We start from the raw sequence: 24,897 nt of genomic DNA on the forward strand, positions 1-24,897 counted from the left end.
GATAAATGCGCTAGTCAGCTTTTCATCTCTGTGACCAAAATCTCTGTCAAGAACAACTTAGAGGAAGAAGATTTCTTTTGGCTCCTGATTTCAGAGGATACAATCCGTGGTTGGCTGGCTGTGTGTCTGGTCGGAACATCATGGCAGAAAACTTTCAACTCATGGCAGTCAGGAATCAGAGAAGGAGATAGAAAGGGCAGATATTGTCCCCAAGGCCACATGCCCCCCATGTCCCACTTCCTGCCATGTCCCACCTGCCTATCCTTTTTACCACCACCATTCAAACTGCTAAACCATCAGGTGGATTAATCCACTGCTGAGGCCTGAGCCCTCATGACCTAACCCTGTCATCTCTGAACACAGCTGCACTGCCTGACTCGGGAGCTGTAGGGGACACTCCAGGTCCAAACGGTAACAATAACCAAACAGGCCCCAACACAAGCTGGTACAAAGCACTACGCAATCGCAGGTGGAAAGGAGGAACTAAGGAACACTGTGCGGTGGAGGAAAGAGCAACTCGGGTGAAGGAAACTTCCCAGATAATCAGGAGTGATGAGTAGTCACCTTGAGCAGCCCAGGAAGACCAAGTTAAGCAAAAGAAACGGCATGTGTGAGGTCGCGAGCCCTGAAGGAGCCAGGGGCGTCCAAGGGACACGGTACTTTAGGAAGCATCTGATGGGGGTAAGAGTGAGCGGGGGGGGGGGGGGGGGGGGGGGGAAACAGAAAGTAAAGGTGGAGACTCGGCAAGAAATGTGGGTTGGGCCAGCTCAAGGTTAGGGGCACAGTCCCCAGACAGCCTGGCGTGCCAAGACTTCTGACACCAAGCGCAGTGAGTTTGCAGGAGTTCAAGGTCAAAGGCACCTTTAGACATCAGCAATCATGTGGGGATTTTCAGGGGCCCTTTCAATGCCAGTGACTACAATGCCAGTTCCCGACGACTGCCCTCAGGTTTGATGACTCACTAGAGTGACTCCCGGGCTCTCGGGGAGGCCTTGTGCTCATGACGGTCGTTTCCTTATAGTGGCAGGACACCAGTGAGCACCAGGTAAGGGGAGAGATGCCCAGAGAAGAATCTAGAATGGGCATCGGTGTGAACCTTGCCTACCCACGTCCCTCCTCTGCTGGTGACGATGGTGACAGTGCAGCCTCTAGGGCGTGTGGGACTGCCTGCCCTGTGTGGTGCCACGTGGCTGTTCACGACAGCATACCTGGTTCTCTTCTGGGCGGATGGCGGGCTGTGCTTCAACACGCCTTCTCGAGATGTGGGGCCGTATGACCCGCGGTCACGGGGGTGACTGATTGGAGCCAGGGGCAGGCCAAGCCGCAGAGGCCAATTTGAGGTCCTCCTCCTGGGGACGTGGAAGCGGTTGGCATGGCGCTCCCTCAGCCTGCGCCCAAGGGACTCTGGCCCAGCCTGCTGCACTGCGAGGACTAGACCTTCGACTTAGTCTCTCTTGCTGTGACAGCATGAGAGACACTGGGACATTCTCTACCTCCCGTGCCTGGCTCCTCCCTGGAAACAGGGACCAGAGTTCCTACCTGTTGAAGCTGAGCTGAGAACATGGGTTACACATCTATATTCATCTTCCAGAGACTCCAGAGCCAAGTCAGGAGGTTTGAACATCAGAACTGATTTCCTCCCACTCTGGAGCTGGTCTCCATGGGGGTCCGCAGGGCTGTTTCTCCTGAGGCCGTGGTTTGCACAGTCACCTTCTCCCAGTCGTCACATGACCTTTGCTTTGTGTGTGTCTGTGTCCTACGCCGGTCACATCGATTACCGGTCACCACACTGACGTCATCACCTCTTCAAGGGCCCCTCTCCCCTGCACTCTGAAACCCTGGGGGTTAGGGCCTCAGCATATGAAGTTTAGGGGGACCCAGCTCAGCCCAGTCCACACATGGAGAACACTTACAGCAGAAGTACAAGGCACATAGCACAAGTTCAATGGTTAGCTGTCACTGCCATTACCATTATTATCTCTTATACACACTGACAAGAAAATACAGCAAGATTTACACAGCGTCAGCTTAAGAAAACTACTGAACAGTCTGGGTAGGGTGAGGCACGCCTGCAATCCCAGCAACTCAGCAGGTGGGTTGAGGCAGGAAGTTCAAGGCCTAACTGGGCAGCTTAGAGGCCCTGTCTCAAACAATAAAAAGGGCTGGGGATGTGGCTCAGTGGTTGAGCACTCCTGAGCACCCAGCACACAAAAATGAACAAGCCTGCCAAACAATATGTTCGCTATTTTCCTTATCTAATTAATTCTCATCAAATAACAGTGTGTATTTAGGGACAAAAAATTCTAAGAATGATAAAAATAATGTCAATCTGAAAAGGCTGCATTGTGTATGAACTCAACTGTATGACAAACTGGGAAAGGTCACTTACAGTGACAGAACACAGTTCCCTGGGACAGACGGGGACGCACAGGGCAGCACAGAGGGTTTTTAGGGCAGCGAAGCTACTGTACATGACATTGTGATGGTGGATGGGTGTCACCACACATCTGTCCAAACCCAGACACCAAGAGCGAGTACTAAAGGAGACCACGGACCACGGCCATGTGTGAGCGTAGGTGCCACCCTGGGGTGTGGGGCTGGCTGTCGGTGGCGTGGGAACTGCGCTTTCTGCTCAGTTTTGCTGTGAATCAGAAACTGCTCTAAAAACGTCCATTTGGTTTTTTTTTGTTTGTTTTTGTTTTTGTTTTTTCTGTTTGTTTTGGGGATTGAGCCCAGGGGCTCTAAACCCCTGAGCCCCATCCTCAGGCCTTTTTTATATTTTATGTTGAGACAAGGTCTTGCTAAGTTGCTTAGGGCCTTTCCGACTAGCTGATGCCGGATTTGAGTTAGCTGTCCTCGCACCTCCGCCTCCTGAGCCTTTGGGATTACAGGCATGTGCCACTGCACCTGGCATCATTAGTTTTGTTTTAATAAAAAAATAATATGTCAGGGGCTGGGGCTGAGGCTCAGTGGTAGAGCGCTTGCTTCGCATATGTGAGGCCCTGGGTTCGATCCTCAGCACCACATAAAAATAAAATAAAATAAAGGTATCGTGTCCACCTACAGCTAAAAAAAATACAAAATAAGGAAGTAAAATGATATAACAGAAAACGCATTATTCTCTGCCCCGTCTGAAGAGTTGAATTGTAAGTAAAATAAAAATAAACATATTGTGTCCATCTACAACTAAAATAAATAAACAGTCAAACTGTTAGTGATCATTGAGGTGCATTCTATGAGGATTTTCTCGTTACATATTTTGATGGTGTTTGAGGTTCTTCCTAAGTATGTACACACACGTGTGTGTCTTTCTGTAAATCTGTAATAATAATAAAAACATGTAAGCAACAAAAGGGTAGGCAGCTCCTGCTGGGGACCCGTGGTCAGAGGGAAGGCGGGCCGTCCACATCCTGTGCCTCTGTGTCACACCTGCAGCTGGTGCCCCAGAAGGTGTCCACATCCTGTGCCTCTGTGTCACACCTGCAGCCGTGCCCGGGAAGGTGGGATCTCCTGAGAGATGCTCCGGGAAGAGCAGCTCCATCCCTTCAGAGCACCAGCTGCCCTGCCCTGGTTACCTCCAGGGGAGCAATGCCTTCAGGAGGCAGGGCTTAGGAGGGAGCCCCGGGTGCAGTAGAGGAGTCAGGTGTCCAGGACAAGGGCCCCAGCAAGGCGAGCCAGCAGGGCCTGAACACACAGGGACTTCCACAGGGCCTTCGGAGATCCCGGGGCATGATGAGGCCCTCTCAGCCAACACAGATCAGCAAGCCTACTGGGCCTTCTCCTCTTAAGTTATATATTTTCCTATAACATGGTGGTTCCTGCAGATTGGACTTGAGGAACCTGGTCTCAAATTCCAGCGTACTACTTGCTGCCTCTGTGACCTCAGACAAAGCAGGCAGCTTTTAGCCATAGATTCCTTGTATATAAATGGTCATAAGGTTATCTTTTAGGATTCTTGTGAGGTTTGCATGGCATAATGTTCGTGCCCAGTTAATTAATGGATTGAGGTAGATCTTCAATATACTTCAGGGTACAGGGCGAATGTGAAAGATTCCTAGTTCAGAACTAGGAATGGGGACGGGGAAGACAAACTCCCTGTGCAGAAAACAGGCCCCCCTAGAGGTTTTTTGTTGTTGTTGTTTATAAACATTTACCTACACTGGATCATTTTTTTGATACCAGGGATTGAATCCAGGGGAGCTTAACCACTGAGCCACATCACTAGCCCTTCTTGTATTTTGAGACAAGGTCTCACTGAGTTGCTTAGGGCCTCACTGAGTTGCTGAGTCTAGCCTCAGCCTCCTGAGCCACTGGGATTACAGGTGTGCGCCACCACACCTGGCTGAATACTGGGTCTTATCTAGCAATACAAATTTTAAAATATTCCCAAGGGAAATGAATTAATCTCCCAAGGAGAAAGACAGGATCCTCAGGTGCCAAATAAAGAAGTTCAAAGAGCAAGGATGGTCCCCGGGGTGAGAGGGGAGGGGAGGTTACACTGACGGAGGCCTGAATGGCAGGAGTTTGGGCTTCAATGACATTCACATGGGAGACGAAGCTTCAGGCCTCTGAAGACTTCTCAAACAGAAGTTGTCCTGGTTCTGCAGACTATTTAGGAAGCAGCGGAGGCCACCTAAAAATAAAGCCCTTGGCCCTCTCTGAGTAATCCAGGCAGCCACTGATGTCCACATTTCCCCCAGACGACTTCAGCCCAAGATTTACTTTGATTGATTAACCCAAGAATGGAATACAGATCTCTTCATGTTCTTTTCCTCAACTGAAAATCCTCTTGAGATAATCCTTCAAGTGTGACAATACATCTGCTTAGGGTCGTTCTAAGAAGTTTTGTTGAGAAAGGTGAAAAATGGGACATGCCATGATGTCCATTAGTAGGAAACTGGTAAAATGCACTGTGATGTGCCCTTACTGAGATATCAGTGGCACACCCCTGTGATTCCAGCCACTCAGAGGCTGAGGCAGGAGGACCACAAGTTCAAAGACCAGCCTGCGCAACTTAGCAAGACCCTGTCTCAAATAAAATTCACAAACAGGAGACGCTGGGATGTAGCTCAGTAGTAGAGCACTTAACCATGCTTAAGACCCTAGGATCAATCCGTAGCCCATCCGAAGCTCCGAAAGAGAAAAAGATATCCCCTGACAGTCCACCCTTCATTGCCTGCTCTGTGAAAAGGATCCGAACCTTTTAAGTAGTCTCCTTTGGCAGTAGAGGGAGGTGAAGCCCTACCAGTAGAGGGAGCTAGGGAAAGAGCTGCTCCCTCCTGGTTCTGGGAGGCTTGCTTTTCCCGCCACTGTCTAGCTCCAGGTGTTCTGTTTAGTTCTGTTTACCTTAGTGGCTGCTAGGCTTTGGCTTTTTCTAGCTCTCTACTTGAGAAGTGGCAGGATAGTCAGGAGCCCCAGAACACATGGGCCTGTGCTCCCGCCAAAAACTCTCTGTCCCTCTTGGTTAACTGGACTCTTTAATCATGTGCTACTTCCCTGGCTGAACACCTCAAATGTTCCAGGTACCAGATAAGGTAACCTGCCTCAGCCATGGATGAACAAGCTTCCGTCGCATGGCACCACAGACCCAATGGCTGACTCTGTTTTCACATTAGTTAGTTCAGAGTTTCTCAACTTTTCCTCTGCACAGGCATCTCCTAGGAATGTCATAAGGTGCAAATGTTGATCGTCTAGCTCTAACATGGGCCTGAAATTCTGCATTTCTAACAAGCTCTGGGTGGGAGGGACCTGCTGGCCCACAGAACATACTTAGGGGAAAACAATGTTAGCTTACTTTGGAACACATTTCTGAAATATAAGTAGAAGAACAGCCTTATTTTGACATCTTAGTCCAGTCTTAGCATGGACGCAATTTAGCTTTCACCCTGCAGAACGATATTTTGGGACATCTAAATATACCGCCTGCCCCAACTAGGGCCTAAGTGATCCCTCATGTGATTTTGATTAATGATATAATTATGGACCCTCACATAACCCCCACCCCTTAGGACTTTTCTGTGAACTAATGTCAAAAGTGCACAAAATTGTTTGTCCCTGGCTTATATTGGTATTTAAGGAGAGTGATTATGGCCTGTGCAAATCCCAGTGCTTAGCACAGTGAATATTAGCAGTGAAGCATGACTCAAGCCAGGACGCCTACGTCCCTGAGCCCGATCTCCCACTTAAAGAGGCACTCATCCCCCTGTCATCAGGTTGGTGTGAGGACTAAACAGAGCAAATGTGTGGGAGGCCATCCTCCCACGTGATTTGAGTTACCTCCCTGGCTGGGTGAGAGGCACTTAGACACAGGACCTCCAGGTCCGAGGGCTTATCCCTGCAGAGGCATGTCTGGCCACTGCCCTGAAGACCCAATCGTTTCCCCTGACCTTTGGATGCTGCCCCCCCCCCCAATCTTCATTGGACGGGATTTTCCCCAGCATTTTTTGTTTCCTAATAAAAGCCCACTCCCTGGCATGTTCTCTCTCGATAGCCTCTTCAGTAAACCTCTTGCTACCACTTTTGGTGGCTTGAGGCTGGAGCTGGGAGGAGCCGCCCTGGAGCTGGTTTTAAAGGTAATTAGAGTCTTGTCTCTTTAATTTAAAACTCCCTAGCGTTTTCTCACAATTCGAACCTTCTTTCAAGAAGCCAGTGCTGGTCACGGGCTAGACAAATGCTTAGAATGACGGCTGGCACCTCGTAAGTGATAAGATTCAGCTGTGATTACTAGCAAACGTAATCAGAAAAATTAAATAGTATCACATCCATTTGACCCGGTGACTTGTATTTCTCATCAATTCATCTGTTGCACTTTGACTTCATTTTTTAAAATGTTTCTTTAGTTGTTGATACACTTTTATTTACTAATTTATATGTGGTGCTGAGAATCGAAGCCAGTGCCTCACACATGCCAGGCAAGCATGCTACAGCTGAGCCCCAGCCCCAGCCCTTGACTTCATTTTTAACACATGCAAAATTATTTACTGTGAGTACACGTATACAAACAAGAAACTCGTTCATCCAAGCAACAGAGAGTTACTGAATGAAAGGTGTCTGTCCTGGAACTGCAGATGAAGCCAGGAAGAAGGGAAGCAAGGGATTCAGAAATGACCTAGTGATTTCTGACCTTAGGGAAGAGAAAGGAGGAGGAAGATTTATAACAGGGTCATGCCGTCCAAGGTCGCAAGGGGCACACCATCGACATGTCTGTGCAGATCACAGCCTGTGGGGAGTTCCGGTCACCTGCCCAGCATCTCTTCCTACCTGTTATTAGAAAGCTTATTTTCCCCAGGGAAACTCCACTGGCCCCCATATCAGCTACCAGTCCCAGTGGATCATGGGAGGCTGATTCCAATCAGATTCCTGCCTGGATGGGACCTGGGCCTGCCTGACCAAGGAATCAGATGCCCTTTGCTACCGCAATGGCTCCATGGTGAACCTGTCACCCAAGATGGGTCAGAGTCAGCAAGCTTTGAAAGGAAAGCGCTCTCTCTTTTCCTGCTGGGGTTCAGACTAAGGCTTCCTCATGGCACAACAGGGCTTATCAGAGAAGAGAAACTGGTAAAAGTGAAGCAAACACCTATGAAAATAAAGCAGAGTAATGAGGAGGCAGAGAGATGGGTCAGGTCTCCCTGTGATTCATCCCTGATCTACTCGCGCCAATTTCACCCTTGGACTTTCTTCTTGAGCCAACAGGTCTTTGCTTTCCCTCTTCTAGATGGGTCTTCTGTTCTTGAATCAGAAAGAGATCCAGGATAAATGAGAAAATAAGAAGTGCTTGTCAGGGTTTGGACCTGGAATGTTCCCAAAGGCTCATGTGTTGAAGATCTGGTCCCCAATGCAGCCATGTCCAGAAGTGGGGCTTTGGGGAAGTGGTGGAGTCGGGAGGGCTCTGGCCTCGTCCATGGATTAATTCACTGACGGCTGAAAGGACTCTTGGGAATTGGTGGAAACTGTCCACAGTGAGAAATGGTTGGTGCAAGTCGGTCACTGGGGTGTGCCTGGAGAGGGTATTTCTCTTTTTTTTTTTTTTGGCACTTGGGGTTGAACTGGGGTTGGGGTAGATACCACTGAGTGACATCCCCAGTCCATTTTATCTATAATATTAATTCAGGGCCTCACTAAGTTGCTTAGGACCTTGCCAAGTTACTGAGGCTAGCCTTGAACTTGCGATCCTCCTGCCTCAGCCTCTTGAGTGGCTGAGATCACAGGCGTGGACCACCATGCCTGGCAGGGAAGGGCATTTCGTAACCTGACCCCTTCCTCTCTTTCGATTTGTTTCTTGCTGCCATGAGTTAAATACTTTTCCTCAGCCAGGCCCTCTGCCATGATGTGCTGGCCCCACATGGGCCCAGAACAATGGAGCTGGCCAACTGGGGAAACCCTGAGCCAAAATAAATCTTTCCTCCTCTAAGTTGTTTTTTTGTTACTTGTCAAAATAATGAATAGTTGACGAACAGGTTCTAAATCCCAAATTGTTTTATTTAGTCTCAATTGAAGTTACAACTGAAGATCAACCTTTTAATAGAAGGAATTTGAAAGAATAAAAACTTCTAATGTTGTCATTGCTTTGAGCACTTTGCTAATACAAAGCACTATGCTAGACAGTGACACTTTGTCCTAAGAGAGTTTGAGAGAACCTCAACCACCCAGGAGGGAGGTAGTGCCAGGTGGGGGTAGAGGCCTTTCCTGATTCTGACCTTCTGTGTCTAGTCATGATAAATGGATTCCAGCTTGCTGGGAGTTTGCCTGCAGCATCCCAATTGTGAACTAATGGTTCATGGTCCCCAGTGCCTGCCCTTGGGACTATGTACTTGCTTTATTCACCTGCTGTGACAAACTGAACTTGAATTCATTGATCAACCTTGGAATAGCTAAACTAGGACCTATTAACTTCATCAATCTTGTCCTCATCAACTCAATTGTCAAGGTATGTTGCTGGGCACCTGAAGTCTTATCTACTTGGGACACTGAGGCAAGAATATCATTTAAATTCGAAAGTGTGAGGTCAGTCTGGGCAACAGAGCCAGACACCTTAAGAGTCAGGAAAAATATTTTTGTTCTTGCATATATCATATAATTAGAAACAATTATTCAATAAAACATTTTTTGAACTTTTTCAATTCACTTCTTTGTTTTCGTCTTCTCTTCAACCACATAAGATGAACTATAATTATCCTGATTTGGAGGGTTGGGGAGGGGTACCAGGAATTGAACCCAGGGACACTCGACTCCTGAGCCACATCCCCATCCTTATTTTGTATTTTATTTAGAGACAAGGTCTCACTGAGTTGCTTAGCACCTCACCATGGCTAAGGCTGGCTTTGAACTCATGATCCTCCTGCCCCAGCCTCCCAAGTCACTGTGATAATAGGCATGCACCACCACGCCCAGACTAATCACTCTAATTTTATAGAGGAGAAAAGATCAACAGCAGTAATTTAGTGGCAAAACTAATAGGTGGTGTGCAGTTCTTTGGCAATTAACAAAAAACTTGCATTCAGTGCAGTCTGGCCCAGCCCCTCCTCCTTGGCCTTTACCTAGGTGTTGCTCCTTGCATGCTATTGAAAGCAATCAAACTTTGGAACTCTAAATTGATTTGTTCTGTGAATTTTAAGAGAGTGTGGAAGACTTTAGTGTGTTTTAAATTATTTCTAATGTAATTACTCTATTGAGTAACTCAGATTAATTTACAGTTGGTATGTGGTTAAGCTTCACTGCATTTCCACTGGTGGTAATAAATAACCACTGTCGTACACACAAAGACATCCCATAAGCACACAAGGGCTGCTAGTATTGTGCAGCATCCACCTTTCATTGCTTTTCTTGGTGTGCTTCATTTTTCTACACTAAAGACTGTTTTCTTACCTTGGATTATTAGAAAGTGGTGTTGTGAACAACTCATGCTAGTATGGTAGAGTTGTATTTCAGAAATTCACTAAAGGATGCAATCTTTCAGTAGGAAAATGGTTGATGAAAAATGTGAGGGTGCTTAATACATTACCCTAGATGTGCTGTAATAAAAAGCTCCTTCAGAAATCTATAGACAGGCCTGGGGTTGTAGCTGGGTTCTATGGTGCTTGTCTAGCACATGCGAGGTACTGGGTTTGATCCTCAGCAAGATATAAAAATAAATAAATAAAATAAAGAAGCCAGGCATGGTGGTGCATGCCTATAATCCCAGCAGCTCTGGAGGCTGAGTCAGGAGGATCAAGAATTTAAAGGCAGCCTTAACAAAGGCAAGGCGCTTAGCAACTCAGTGAAACCCTGACTCTAAATAAAATACAAAATAGGGCTGGAGACGTGGCTCAGTGGTTGAGTGACCCTGAGTTCAATCCCTAGTATCAATAAACAATCAAACAAAAAAAGCATACTATATCCATCTACAACTAAAATTAAAAATCTTTAAAAAAAAGAAAAAAATACCTTTGGCCAGCTAATACCAGCTAGAGACCACTCATCTGTATGTTAGTGGCTCTAAGCACTTTAAAATGTTTGGGACATCCGTGATTTGGAAATCAGGATGGAGGGTCATAGGACACACCTTGAAAACTATAGTGGTTGGCTCTGCTGCAAAGAAAGCTGAAAGAAGTCAGGAGTGGGCTGGCCCAGAGTCCCAGCGGGAAGATGCTTGCCCTCCTCTCAAGTGGAATGGTTTCATGGTGCTGTCATTTGGCGACAGACTGCTTAAAGATGTCAGAGACAACACTGGCTTGAAGCAATGTTTTTCAAACTGTGATCTTGCATACATGCAGTGATGCTGGTGCACTAAGAATATCTGGAAATTTCTAGAGATGGCTCTACTTGCTTTTGAGCCTGATTCAAGATGATGACAATGATGATGATACTACTAATGATGATGATAACAATGACTCTGAGGACTTGGTCTGTTCTAGGCACTGTGCTGAATGACATGCATTATCCCACTCAGTCTTTACAACAACCCGAAGAGGTAGAGACCATGATGTCTCCATTTTACAGATGAGAAAACTGAGGCACAGAAATGAGCACGTCCAAGGTCACAGAGTTAATTAATGGTACAACTGGGACTGATCTAATTCCAAAGTACACACTTTTTGTTTTCATTTTTCTTAAATTGGGGTAAACAGATAAAATCCATTATTTTCACAATTTTAAAGTATACAATTCAGTGGCATATAGTACAGTCAATTTTGTTAACTATTACCACTGTTTTCAGAACATTTTCATTGCCCTAAAAGAAACCCTGTATTTAACTCTGTGTTATTCTCCAACATCTCCTAGATGGTATCTTGCCCCTGGTATTTGCCCATTCTGGACAGTTCTTATAAATGAAACCATATGCAGCGTTTGCTTCTGGCTTCTTTCACTTACTGTTTTCAAGGTATGCTTCTCTTGTAGCTTGTTATGTTGTAGCATCAATACTTCATTCCTTTTGATGGCCAAATAATCATCTGCTGTACCACATTTTATATATCCATTCATTGGCTGATGTACTTGAGTTGTTTCCACTCACTGGCTATTGTGAACAGTGTCTTTGTATACTAGTACAAGTTTTGTTTGAATAACTGCTTTCAATTCTTTTGGCTAGAAATTTGTTGATTCAAAGAAGGAAATGACTAAATATCTTGAAATCTTCAGTCATTCAACATATATTACTGAGAACCCAGAGTGCCAAGCCCTGAGAATACAAATTGCAACAAATGAGACAAGAAATCATCCTTGAGCTCCTTAAGAATGACAGTTGAATAAGTGAATAAAACACAGACTCTTGCAATATTTAGGATTAAAAATTTCCTTTCATTTGCTGTTGAAGGTAAGTCAAAAGTGGTCAAGAAGCATCTGAGCAAGATGCTCGAACAGGCTGTTTTTGGATACAAGAAAAAAAACTCAACTCAGAATAGCTTCAACAATTCATGCATGGATCATCTTATATAGTGATGTCTGAGGTACAGGGGTTCCTAAATGAGCCAAGTCAGTGGCTCAACAATGTCAAGGACCTAGGGCTTATCCATCCTATTGTCACAACAAGAGGCAACAACTAACTCCAAGCATTTGTCCTCCCCATTCAGTAAGGACCAAAGTGCAAAAGTGGGGAAGCTGTGGGAAAGATTTGGTTTTGTTTTGTTGGCACTTGGGATTGAACCAGAGCCACTTTACCTCTGAGCTACATCCCTAGTCCTTTTTATTTATTTTTATTGTTTTGCAACAGGGTCTCAGTAAGTTGCTTAGGGACTTGCTGAATTGCTTAGGGGCTTGCTAAACTGCTGGGGCTGGCCTCGAACTTGTCATCCTCCTGCTTCTGCCTCTTGCACTGCTGGAATTACAGGTGTGCACCACCTAAGGATTCTTTCTTAATCCCTGTTTAGGTGCAAGACAAAAGTTTACCAGAATATTCCCCCTCTACTCTGTTCTGCCAGATTTGTGACACAGACTATTCCTCAGCAATCACTGGCAAGGGAATGGAATTACAATAAATGATTTAAGGTTAATCGAGATTGAAGCTGGAAGGAGCCCCACTTCCCCTGGGGCCTACAGCCACCTGACACCCGAACAGATTAGAAAATGTAAGAGGGAGAGAATGACTGTAGCATGGGCAGCCAAGAGTACCTGTGCCTGGGCAAGATTTCCTGGAGGAAGTCCAATTCAGCATTCTGAGCTCCAGGCCTTAACTGAATATCTCAACACACACACACACACACACACACACACATACACACACACACACAAACCTCAACATGGCCAGGACTGAACTCACGATTTCCTCTTCCAGTGTTCGCTTTCTTTGTGACTAGTACTCCCATTCCAAGCCCCAAATCAGAAAAATAGCCCTCCTGCCCTGTTCCTCCTTCTCCATCGCCCATACCCGTAGGCGCGACGCCAGGGCCGGCTGATAGAACGTCCTGGACAGCTCTGGAGTCCACTCACTCTCTCACTTACGCTGCCATCACCCTGGTCCGAGTTGTCATCGTCACTTCTTCCCCGGACTTCAGCAACCGTCTTCTGCTGGCCTCGCAGCATCCATTTGACCCCTTCCTCCAACGGGATTCCCTCACGTTAGAGGCCTTTTCAAGCGCCAATGGGCTCCTGCTTCCCCCGCTCCGACACGGGAGCCGGTAAGGCCCTGCCCCAACCCTGGCTGAACCCCGCCGCTCTCCCCGCCGTCCGCACTGGCCTCCCTCCGGCCCTTAACCGTCACCTCGGCTTCACCGTCACTTCCCAGGGGAAGGCCTGCAGCAGGACCGGTCCCTGCGCGGTGAAGAACCGTGCCTCCTCTCCGCGCACCTTCTTTCCCTCCACAGCCTGAGGCCCGGGAAAACACCGAGTGGGACCCTCCGACACAGTACCCGGCGCACAGTACGAGTTCAACCGCCAAACGGCTAAAGGAACAGCCACCTTCAACGACGTGTGGCTGGTAATGAGCGCGGAGCCAGTCCTGAGAAAACGCGTACCGGCGACCCGCTCCGCGTCCGAACCGCCCGCACCGCGGCCCCGGGTCTCCCTAGTGGCTCCGCCCCTGGCCCCGCCCCCTTCCGAGTCTGAGGGGGCGGGACATAGAGGTCGCGTGACGCGACAGCCGCCGGCCGGTGATTGGGCGTCAGGGCGCACTGGATAGGGAAGGGGGCGTGTCTTCGCACGCTGATTGGCTGTCGGAGGGCGGTGGGGCGGGGCGGGCCGCGGCAACGCCAGGCGGGGGCCCGGAGGGCCGGGCCGGGCCGGGCCGGGTAGGGTAGGGCAGGGCCGGGCAGGGAGGGCGGTGGCAGCAGCGGGATGGGTCCTCGCCGCCGGCTTCGCTGAGACTCGCGCGCGTGGGCTGCCCGCGGCGGGCCGCAGTGCCGCGGCGGCATGAAGGGCGCCCTGGGGAGTCCTGTGGCTGCGGCCGCCGCCGGCGCCGCGATGCAAGAGAGCTTCGGCTGCGTAGTGGCCAACCGCTTCCATCAGCTGCTGGACGACGAGTCGGACCCGTTCGACATCCTGCGCGAGGCCGAGCGCCGGCGCCAGCAGCAGCTGCAGCGCAGGAAGCGCGACGAGGCGGCGGCAGCGGCGGCGGCCGCCGGTGGCCGCGGGGGAAAGAGCCCGGCTGGGGCCTCGGGTCACAGGCCCGGCGCGGGCGGTCGCAGGGAGTCGCAGAAGGAGCGCAAGAGCCTCGCTGGAGCGCCGCCGGACAGTCCCGGAGGTGGCCCGCAGCAGCCCGGTAGGCGTCCGGCGGAGCGGGGCGGGGGTGAGGGTCGCGGGGCCGGCAGGCTGGGCGAGGGGTCGGGCTCACGTCCCTCCTGCGCTCTCGGGACCCTGAGCGGAGAGGGTCTGCGGATCCTGCAGCTGGGCCTGCGCAACTCCGGCCAAGTTGCTGGGGCGCGTTGGGGGCGAGCACCGGGCACTCCGGGGGCGGAGCCCGCAGGACCTCCGCCGCCCTCCGCCCAGCCGCGGCAGGTTGCGGGTCGGGAGCGGCGGAGAAGCCTGATGGGAAGGAGGGGTCGCCGCCGGCCTCGCGGATGGAACGGGAGCCGCGCGGTGGCCGGGCTCGGCTCTGTGACGGAGGGGCCCCAGGCGACCGTGGCGGGCTGCCGCGGGGCCCGGCCTCCGCGCGCTCTGCGCCTCTGCCGGTGTTCGTGCGGCGGTCCAGGTGCCGCCCGGTGCTGTCTTCCAGTGCCGCCTGGAGTGTTGGTGGGATGTGTAACTCGTGGTGGACGCGAGCCTGCATTAGGGAAAGCGCATTTAACCTTCGGATCAGAAGGAGCGAGTGCGCAACCTGGGCGACCGGAGCGGCCACGCGCGGCTCGTGTGGTGCTGTCCGCAGCCCGAGGTCTCACCTGGACTGCGTCAGGGCCTGGGTCGGCGGTCCTCCTCCGGTGTCCTCCGTGCTCCTGAAATAAGGTAGTGGGCCTGCGGAAAGAGTGTTTGGAAGTGAGTGAGAGTCAGCTTTATTGGCACATGCCTGATAACAGTTATGCATCCAGCCCAGGAGAACACTCCTGGTCTAATGACTGGCTTTGAGCTTGCAACTAGGTGATGTTTACCTTTGTGAGAAGTTAAGTTCAGAAACGTGCTTGAGCATCATCAAGTCACTACAATAAAGATGTTGAAAGTTGTAAAAAAAAAAAAAATGCTATTGGATACCGCAGTGTCTGACCGTATCAAAACAGTGAGACAAAATATACTGCACGTTTTGTATTATGCTCTGTGTTTTTCTCAAATTCATTTGGATTCATAGAAATAACAGAATTGAGGAAGATCATGCTTTTTAAATGTATTTTTTAACAAATGAAAATATGCTAAAAGAAGTGTGAAACCGCAGTTAGTGCTTTTAATATATTGATTTTTAGCCCTTTTAAAGTTCAAATGTATTTTTATTATGAAAATTCAAAGTCTCAAAATGTAAGAGGTTAAGTGAAACCCCAATTTTTCCTACTGTTAGCACTGTGCATTTATATGCATAAATTTATACACAGAAAATGTACAGTGTTTTCTATATTTTTCTAAACTTAAATGTTAGAAACTGGGTTGCAACCTACTTCTTTCGCTTGACATTGTAATCTAGTACACACGCTTATAGCTTTTTTTCCTGTCAGTTGTTCACAGTCTAGTCAGTCTGGCTTTTGAGCTCTTTATTAAAGATCTTTAGTTGATTTTGTGGTTAGAATGGAATTTTGTCATTGTAGGTATTTTTCAAGAATATGTAATTTCAGGAGTAGACATCTCATTAATTTCACTTATGTAGTTACTGTACTAAATTTGTAGTGGGTATTAGCCATTCTCAAGCGTTGGTTATTAATAGGAACTGAGCTTTTCTACCCTCATAATTTTAATTTTGTTTGAATGTTACAGGTGGAATGCTTAGTATAAATATCAAACAGGTTTGACATGTAATAGAAACATTTATTAATCGCAAAAAAATTGTGAAAGTTGTAAGATTTGTCCTAGAGAAACATTGGGTTTTTGTATCCTGGAGGGTCTAGTGATGTGCATAACCCCTTGGGCTAAACCTTGCCCAGTAAATTTGTTCTTGAATCGCAAGAGGCTGTTTAAGCTTTGCTTTTTCCTAGCCTTTCAAAATGGTCTTTGAGCCAAAGCTCAACTTTATTTTATAGTAAATATTAATGTAAATTTCACTGTGGACAGTTTCTCCTGTGGGCTTGGGTTTACATAAGTAATCAAAGTGCATGTGCCAGCCTTTTATTGGAAAGGGCTGGTGAATTGCAGTGTTTGCAGTACCTACTTGAAGCTGCTGATCCAGCACAGAAAGACAAGTGAGGTGCAGTTGCACTCTTGATCCCTTAGAACCAAGTGGTAGGGAAAAAATGTTTGCTGGTTATCTTTTCCTCTCTGCATTTTGGAGGGAGAATGGAATGTTTTCAGGGTATTGGTAAATTATCCTATCTTATTAAGTAACCAATTGTATAAATGTGTAATAAATGTAATATTTTAAGTTTTGCATGGTGGAGTCCAAATTTTATTGATATAGTTAAAAAATAACTTAGAGAAAGTGGAAAGTAGGTGGAATAAACACCCACATGCTTCTGTAGTTGGATGGGAGATGTTTTTCTTCCTTTCTTTCTTTTATAAAATTTATTTCAGTTGTAAATGGACCTTTATTTTATATTTATGGGGTGCTGAGACTTGAACCCAGGGCCTCACATACACCAGGCAAGTGCTCTACCACTGAGCCACAACCTCAGCCCCTCTTTTTTTTTTTTTTAAACTACAGGTTACAAATAGGGAATCTGAAGCTGAATTAAAACAAATTAGGGGAAAGTATTGCTGTTGACAAATGTGCTGAGGTCTGTCAGGTCCTGGGTAGACCTTTTACATTTTTGATTTGTTAGTTGATATTCATAATGACATTTTCTCTCTTAAATTTCAAATAGTTGTTCTAATTTTGTTCTCTTGATAATGTATGTTTCTGCAATAAAAGCTTAATGCTCTGTTTATGATAGTGTCTTTCCCATATCCTAACCATGTCACAAGCTTAGATTGTGACCTCACTACAGAATGCAAATTGGATTCAATATTTCTAGTAATAGGATATTGAAACCATGGCTGATTAGACTTAGATCTGTCATGCAACTTTTTACACTGAAGAAAAATAAAGTAGTAAGTTGTGCTGGGAGTGGTGGCACTGCTGGGAGGCTGAGACAGGAGGATCATGAGTTCAAAGCCAGCCTCAGTAACTTAGCGAGGCCCCAAGCAACTCAGCAAGACCCTGTCTCTAAATAAAATACCAAAAGTTGGGGGGGGGGGTGGCGAGATGTGGCTCAGTGGTTAAATGCTCCTGGGTTCAATCCTTGGTACCAAAAAAGTAGTAAGTGGCACAGTTTTGTGTTACTGATGTTACAGACATGATTTTTGCTTTAAATAAGATCTGATAATATTTGCTTGTGTCTAGGTAGGGAATGTTAGTGGAAAATGCAATATGTGTATGCATATATTTCTCAAGAATTATAGTGTGCATCTAAGTGGGATGAGAATTCAGTTAAAATACACCCATGAATTTGAATAATATTTAATGGCTATAGAATCAATGTGAAGGGTAATTTCTACCAAGAAAAATCGAAGTCAACATAATACCAATTGTACATCGTGTTTGAGAGAAGACCTTCTGAATGCATGCCACAGCAGATAATCGTTCTGGAAAGTGGTCTACGATGTGACAAAGTTCTCCACAACGTGTTTTTACCAAGGATTAGGTGGCTTCAAATGCAGACTTTGGTTAAAAATTTTAAAGCATCAAAACTAGAGGGGGGTAAGAAAGGGAGAGGGAAGAGAGGAAAAGACTAGAGCTACCCCAGCGTCCTGTCCCTGCCCCAGGCCAGCTGGACTTTGAGTGCACAGAAGGGATGCCCTCTGAGAACTCTCTGGCTCCTGAGTGATAAAATACCAGATGGGCTCATACTTGAGAGCTGTGGTGGCAACTGTATAAATCCTGTCAGCAGAAAAATCTGTTTTAATTTTGAAAACACTCCAAAGTATGTAAAAATGAAAATCTTAGTAGCCTGTGATTAACTGTAGTTGCCCTTGGCTATGTGCAGTTGGAAATCTGAAAGTACAATCTGGAATGTAGTATATTTCCCCTATAATATTTTGGATGGGGCTTATGATCATGTTTTGGTAAAGCTGATTTTATGAAATATAGTTTATTTAGTGAAGCAAAGCAGTAGCTGTGTCAGAGTTGCTGTGAGATGCCTATATGATAAGGAGGCTTGTGTTTCTAGAATACAAGGGAAAGCATGATTCTAGCAGTAGTAAAGTTTTATGGAACAGTAGTAGCGTCTCCAGGTGCAGAGGTGCTCATCTGTAATCCCACCCCCTTGGGAGGCTGAGGCAGGAGAATCACCAGCAAAACGTGGGCAACTTAGCAAGACCCTGTCTCAAAATAAAGAACCAAAGGGCTGGTGGTGTGGCTCAGTGGTGAAGTTGCCCTGGGTTCAACCCCCAGTGGGCTCCACTCTAGGCAGTGGTAGTATCAGCACCTTTTGTTCATAGTAATTTCTCAGGCTTGCTGGATTTGGGGTGACCTTGATTTCTAGGAAAATGAGAAGTACCTGTTGCACTTCCCGCGCAGGCGCTGTGGTGGGCGCCGTGTTCAACTGTGCGCCTTGATTTTCTGCTGCAGGCCAGAAGCGAGCTCCGAGGAGAGGGGAGCAGCAAGGATGGAACGACAGCCGGGGGACAGAGGTGACGCTTGATAGAGCAGAGCGGAGGCCCTACAGAGAATATCGACCCTATGAGACCGAGAGGCAGGCGGACTTCACAGCCGAGAAGTTTACAGATGAAAAGTGCGTACTGCGCCCTCCCAGAGTGGGGACGTGCGCCCTGGCCTTTCTGTGGTGGCCATCCTGGGGTTATTTTGTCAATGCCGTTGAATCCGATCAGGTGACACTGGGGGATCGCCCATGGGTCTCACAGATGACCTTCTACCATTGTTCAGGAAATGATGGGCCAGTTGCTGGAAAGGGAATGGCTGGCTGGGGAGGTGGCTCAGTGGTGGGATAATGGCCTGGCATGAAGGAGGTCCTGGGGTCAGTCCCAGCATAACCCCCACCCCCAGTACTGGTTTTGGTAACTATGAGAAACACTCTTATGAAATTACATGGGAGTGTGTTGAACTGGTTAAAATTTCTTTTACAGTTCTAGGCTCGGGAGCTGATTTGGAGCTAGGGGTATAATAAATTAATTTGATTTAGCATTGCTAAACAGATTTAAGCAAATTCCCAGCTCCCTGGGCAGTCAACAGGCTTTCCTGATGAGGTTTGAAGGAAAACCTGATGACATGTGATACTGATCTCTGACCCCCGCATCTTCTCTCGGGAGCACTCTTAGGTCCTTCCTGAAGGATGGCAGCACACAGGCATCTAGCCCCATCTGTACATAGTGGCAGTTATGTATATATCTTGTGCTTGTCCTGGTAAGGTGGGTGCTTGCTGCCTAAAGTGCCTAACGGAGTTTAGGTTAAAACAGAGAAAACCAGTGCGTCACATTTAAAGGGAAATACACTCATCTGTCAGTATCTCCCAGAGACTGGCCCTGGGTCCCCAAGGACACCAAAATCTCTAGACGGTCAAGTCGCTTTTATTAAAGGATGTGGTATTTGCAGAAAACCTACACACATCCCCTTGTATACTTTAACTCACCTCTAGATTACCCATAATGTTCAATACAATGTAAATAGTTGTGCTGTATTTTTTAGAGAATAATGTCAAGGAAAAAAGCCCGTATCTGTTCAGTACAGATGCAGTCTTTTTCCCTAAATTTTTAATTATTTTTTGTACTGAGGTTTGAATCCAAGAATGCTTTACTACTGTCCACATCCCCAACCCTTTTTATTTTTTATTTAGAGACAGGGTCTTGCTGAGTTGCTTGGGGCCTTACTAAGTTGCTGAGGCTGGCTTTGAACTCAAGTTCCTCCTGCGTCAGCCTTCCCAGCCACTGGGATTACAGGCGTGGGCCACCGTTCTCTGAATATTTTTGATTAGAAGTTGGTGGAATCCACAGATACAGAATCTGACTCTCACCCAGGGACGTGGCAGGCTGACCAGAAGAGTGTTCAGTTCAGTGACAAGGCAGCCACTGTACCTAGTCTTGCAGCTTCTTGACTAATTCCATCTAGGATCCTGGCCATTGGTTTTAACCAGAGTACATGGCTTTGAAAAGTTAGGTGCCTGTTAAAATACCCTCCCACCCACCAAACAGCAGCGCAGCAGAGAGCTGCTCAGTCTGAGAGGCCATGCAGGAAGTGACTTTGTCACCTGCATCACATGCAGAACTCTGAGACAGTGGAGGCCACCAGGCTGAAGAGAGTGACAGAAAAGCTTGATTTGAGACCTTTTTTATTTTTGCTGATAACATCAAATTTGCTGTGTAATGGCCACAGTCTACTTGTCTATGAAAAACCTCTTGGGCTACTTAATTTTGAAACATTTTTTTTTTCCCCTCACATCAGAGATTTATTCTGTGGAAATTATAGTTCAAATGCACAAACCTGTTTACCACCTCCTTTTCAGTGGTAAGAGCATGTAGCCCTTAAAAAGGATAAAGTAAATCTCTGTGTGTGACCTGAAAAGATGCCTAAGTGAGCTAGTACTCACAGGTAAGGTGGGACATGGGAGCGTGGATTCGTCTCTTTCTTTTAAAATAATTTCAGATTGACAAATGTTGCAAGAATTATATGAACAGTTCCCATATGCCCTTCATCTAGATTCCCAAATATTAACTTTTTACCAAATTCATTCTTTCTTTGCACATTGATATGCGCACGCATACACACACACACACACACACACAGTTTTTTCCTTTGTCATTTGAGAGAAAGGCTAAAATCACGTATATTTCCTAAAAAATGGCATAGAGGCTGAAGATGTGGCTCAGTGGTAGAGCACTTGCCTGGCATGCATGGGACCTTGGGCTCTAGTCTCAGCACTGCAAAAACAAACCAAAATACATGGTACAGTTATCAAACTCATTAGCATTGATACATGAGTACTGTTATCTAATGCCCTAAATCATGAAATCTTCAGACTTTGCTGAAATTTCCCCAATTCTCCTAGCAAGGTTCTTTTAGCCAAAGAGAACATATTTCTGGTTCAGGGTCCAGGAGTGTACATTGTGTGTCACTGACTTTAATCTTGAATAGCTCCTAGTCTTCCTTTATCTTTTATGAACTTTGTATTTTCAAAGATCGTGGGCCAGTTCTTCGTGTAGCACATCCCAAAACTTCAGTTTGTCTGATGCTTCTCAGAGAACAAGGTTGTGCACTTTTGGCAGGAACTTGGAAATAGTGTGTTCTTCTCGTATGTCCTATTAGGAATATGTAGGGCATTTTACTTTCAAGGAAATTCGAATTTTTTCATAAGTCCTGTGATATCAGAAAAGATGTTCCCTGGTTTCTTAAAATATACTCTTCTGCTTAATAAAAGTCCATAAGATCTTTAACAAAAATAGTCACTTTAGACAATTCAGGAAAAAAAAAAGAAAATTATAAAGAGAATTAAAACCACCTATTTTGCCACCTAATATGATTACTCTTAGCACTTTAGCCCATTTTCCTGCCACTGTGGTACTGGGGTCGAATCCAGGGCCTGGCACATGCCAGGCAAGTGCTTTACCACTGAGCCACATCCCCAGCCCACTTCCTCTCTTATGTACTGATCTACTTTGATGTTAAGATGATAATCATGTACATTGAGTATTCCATATTCTTTCTTTTCCTCTTGACACATCGGCCTTTTCTTCTTAGAAAGTCAGTACTTTTCCCTGCTCTGTGCTTGCTGTGTAATATAACCTTTCCGTAGCGTCAGAGCTTTGCTCAGCGTCCGGGCCTCTGCCTTATAATCCGTCGACCCAGCGAGCAGCGGAGGGTCTACGTCAGGAGGTCCCTAGATGGAGTCCTGGAGGTCGGGCCCCGTGGGGTCTGTAGCAGAGGCTGCCAGGTGGGCACCATGTGTCCAGGTCAGGACCCACCTCATGCTTCAGTGCAAGGTGGGACAAGGTGGGACAGTTGTGTCATGTGACGGCAAGTAAAATGTGTGTGCGGTGGGAGCTGTTGAAAGTGACAAATCACCATCCTCTAGCCTGTCAGGTGAGAACATTCACAGCATTTTCTCCAAACATGAACATAATCAAGTTGGATTTCTTAATTTAATATCGAAAACTGGTATTACCTGGAATTTCTATGGTACATGTTTATTGGACAGAATTATGGAACCTTGGGACTGGAGTTGTGGCTCAGTGGCACAGTGTTTGCCTAACACATGTGAGACACTGAGTTCAATTCTCAGCACCACATATAAATAAACAAAATAAAGGTCCATCAACATCTAAAAAATATTAAAACAAAACAAACAAACAAACAAAGAATTTTGGAACCTTGCTAGTCTTGAAAGTCTATCTGAAGTCAGCCCTCTCGATTTGCAGATGAGGAAACGGGACCCAGGTTTTCAGCAGTGCGTGTGCTGGTGGCAGGTGGCACGGGTTTTATTCTGCCGAGACAGCGCAGTTCCCCTGGGGAGTGACACCATGAGCAGTTCTGGGACTGCCTCCCAGTGTGTCTGAGCGCCTGAGCTGAGCTCCGTCACGTGGCACACGTAATATCTGGGAGGACAACTGTGGTTTCCAATGCAGTAGGAATTCTTCCTTAGGCTCCAAATAAACTTAATTGAACTCTTAGAATATAGACTATTAAGAAATGTGTCTGCCACTGTCTGGATATATTTTGGCTCTTCCTTTACTGCTAGTCATTTGAAGTCAGTTCCAATTGTGAAAGAGCCACTACTCAGATGTTTAACTACCTTTCCTCCCCTAAATAAGCTTAAGAAAAAGAGATGTGGTACAGTATACCCATAAAATTCACCCGACGAGCCATTCTGTTGCATTAAGTACATTCCAGGCCTTTTCCACCTTCCATACTGAACCCCTGTGCCCATTGAACACTAACTGACCATTCACCCTCCATGAACTTCAGTCTCTTTATCTGTAAAACTGGTACTCATGTCTCATTAGGTGTGTTAGCCAGCTTTCCTTTACTGTAACAAAATAACTGAGATAATCCAGGTTTTTTTTTTAACATATCCCCAGCCCTTTTTCATATTTTTATTTAGAGATGTGATCTCGCTAAATTGCTTAGTCTGCTTTGAACTTGTGATTCTCCTGCCTTAGCCTCCCGAGCAGTTTGGATTATAGGCGTGCGCACTGCACCCGGCTCGATCACTCTTATTTTAAAGGGTTTGGGGTGCTGGTATGGTATGTGGATGTCTGTGAGTCAGACCCGATTCCACCACATGCTCTCCATGTATGCTTTTGCTCTTCGTCTCCTCTTAATTTGGGGGTAGACTTTTTTCTTTTTATTGGCTTGTTGAACTTCCTGGCTAAGGATTCACTTTTACTTTCTTTTGTTACTGTTTGAGAACCCTTCTTGAGACACTGACTAGTTTAGAATCAGGTTTTATAAAGATTTCTATTTAAGATTCAGCTTGGGGTGGGGAGGTGCAGACCCAGAAGCCAACGTGGAGAGTTAGATGTAGGATCCTGTTTCTTGTGAGAGATTGGCATAAAAGTAACAGTTGATACTTCTGTGTTTCTTCTTCTTTTTGAGTAAGGAAAATTATGAGTTTTGTTTATTTTACCCACTACCATATAGTGACTTTTATTTATTTATTTATTTTTTGGTATGGGGATTGAACCCAGGGTTGCTTAACCACTGAGCCACATTCCCAGCTCTTTTTATTTATTTATTTTTTATTCTAGTTGTTTTTTTGAGACAGGATCTTGCTAAGTTGCTGTGGCTGGCTTTGAACTTGCGATCCTACTGTTTCAGCTTCCTGCGGTGTCGGCCACTGCACCTGGCTCTAATGGCTTTTTTAATTTTAATTTTTTAGTTATAGATGAACACAATATCTTTATTTTGTTTATTCATTTTTATGTGATGCTGAGGATTGAACCCAGGGCCGAGGTAAGCTCTCTACCACCGAGCTTCAGCCTTTCTAGTGGCTTTTTAATGTAATATTTTATCCATGAAAGTAGGCTGCTAGTGCAGGTATTTAAGTTACTAACACCAATAGGTTGCTTGATGCCAGGACAAGTAGTTTGTGGTGACTTTAAATGTTTTAAAAATTCTAATTAAAAATTTAAAACTTGGGGGGATGGGAACCAGAAAGACAGGGGAATGAATCGGACACCACTCTCCTGTGTTCATATGTGCGTACAGGACCAGTGAAACTCCACTCATGTCCAACCACAAGAATGGCGAGTCTGGGCTGGGTGGAGCTCAGTGGTACAACCCCCGCCTTGCATGTGTGAGGCCCTGGGTCCCGTCCTCAGCACCACATAAAAATAAGTAATAAATAAAGATATTGTGTCCATCTATAACTAAAGAATATTAAAAAAAAAAAGAATGGGAAGTTGTACTCCATGCAAGTATGATATGTCAAAACATACTCTACGGCCACGTGTAACTAAAAAGAACAGATAAAAAAAATTGTATAAAAATGTTAAAAATAGGGGCTGGGGTTATAGCTCAGCAGTAGCGCACTTTCCTCGAACATGTGAGGCACTGGGTGTGTGAGGCACTGGGTTCGATCCTCAGCACCACATAAAAATAAATAAATATATTTAAAAATTAAAAATAAAGACACCACATTTAATAATAAAAACAAAATTAAAAAAACTTATATTAACCTTTATAACAACAAAAAAGATGTGGTCCTTTCCTGCGGGAGCCTCAGGTCTGGCGGAGGAGGGTGGGTGTTGGCGGGTGGCAGGAGGGAGTGGAGGAGTGGCGTGGGTTCTCTTACCTGTGCGTTAGGGACCGTGGCAGGAGGGGGTGGGGTGAGGGGGTCAGCACAGGTCATGTCTCTGACGGGCGGGAGACGTCCAGGAGACGTCCAGGAGGCAGCTGGCCTTGTGGCCTGGAATCGGGGAGGCCCACGTGCG

The 24,897-nt window shown here is 46.3% G+C and overlaps 1 protein-coding gene and 1 long non-coding RNA gene across 3 annotated transcripts in view; one reads left to right on the forward strand and one right to left on the reverse strand.

The window, feature by feature from the left end:
• Positions 1 to 11,754: 11,754 nt before the first annotated feature.
• LOC144369998 (uncharacterized) lies at positions 11,755 to 18,648 on the reverse strand. The gene is made up of 3 exons (XR_013429902.1): positions 18,516 to 18,648; positions 14,787 to 14,859; positions 11,755 to 14,671 (listed from the first exon to the last, which is right to left on the reverse strand). It is a non-coding gene; the product is annotated as an uncharacterized LOC144369998 (long non-coding RNA).
• Positions 13,702 to 24,897, forward strand: part of Habp4 (hyaluronan binding protein 4) — a 32,342-nt gene continuing 21,146 nt past the window's right edge. Inside the window, exons 1-2 of one of the 2 annotated variants that reach the window (XM_078030568.1) lie at positions 13,702 to 14,170; positions 18,587 to 18,749. In XM_078030568.1, coding sequence (XP_077886694.1) covers positions 13,822 to 14,170; positions 18,587 to 18,749 — 512 coding nt within the window. In that variant the 5' untranslated portion in view covers positions 13,702 to 13,821. The remainder of the gene's footprint in view (positions 14,171 to 18,586; positions 18,750 to 24,897) is intronic. The other variant, XM_078030567.1, reaches the window with a different exon arrangement.

This window comes from Ictidomys tridecemlineatus, chromosome 13, assembly GCF_052094955.1.
Source record: "Ictidomys tridecemlineatus isolate mIctTri1 chromosome 13, mIctTri1.hap1, whole genome shotgun sequence".
Taxonomy (NCBI): Eukaryota; Metazoa; Chordata; class Mammalia; order Rodentia; family Sciuridae; genus Ictidomys; species Ictidomys tridecemlineatus.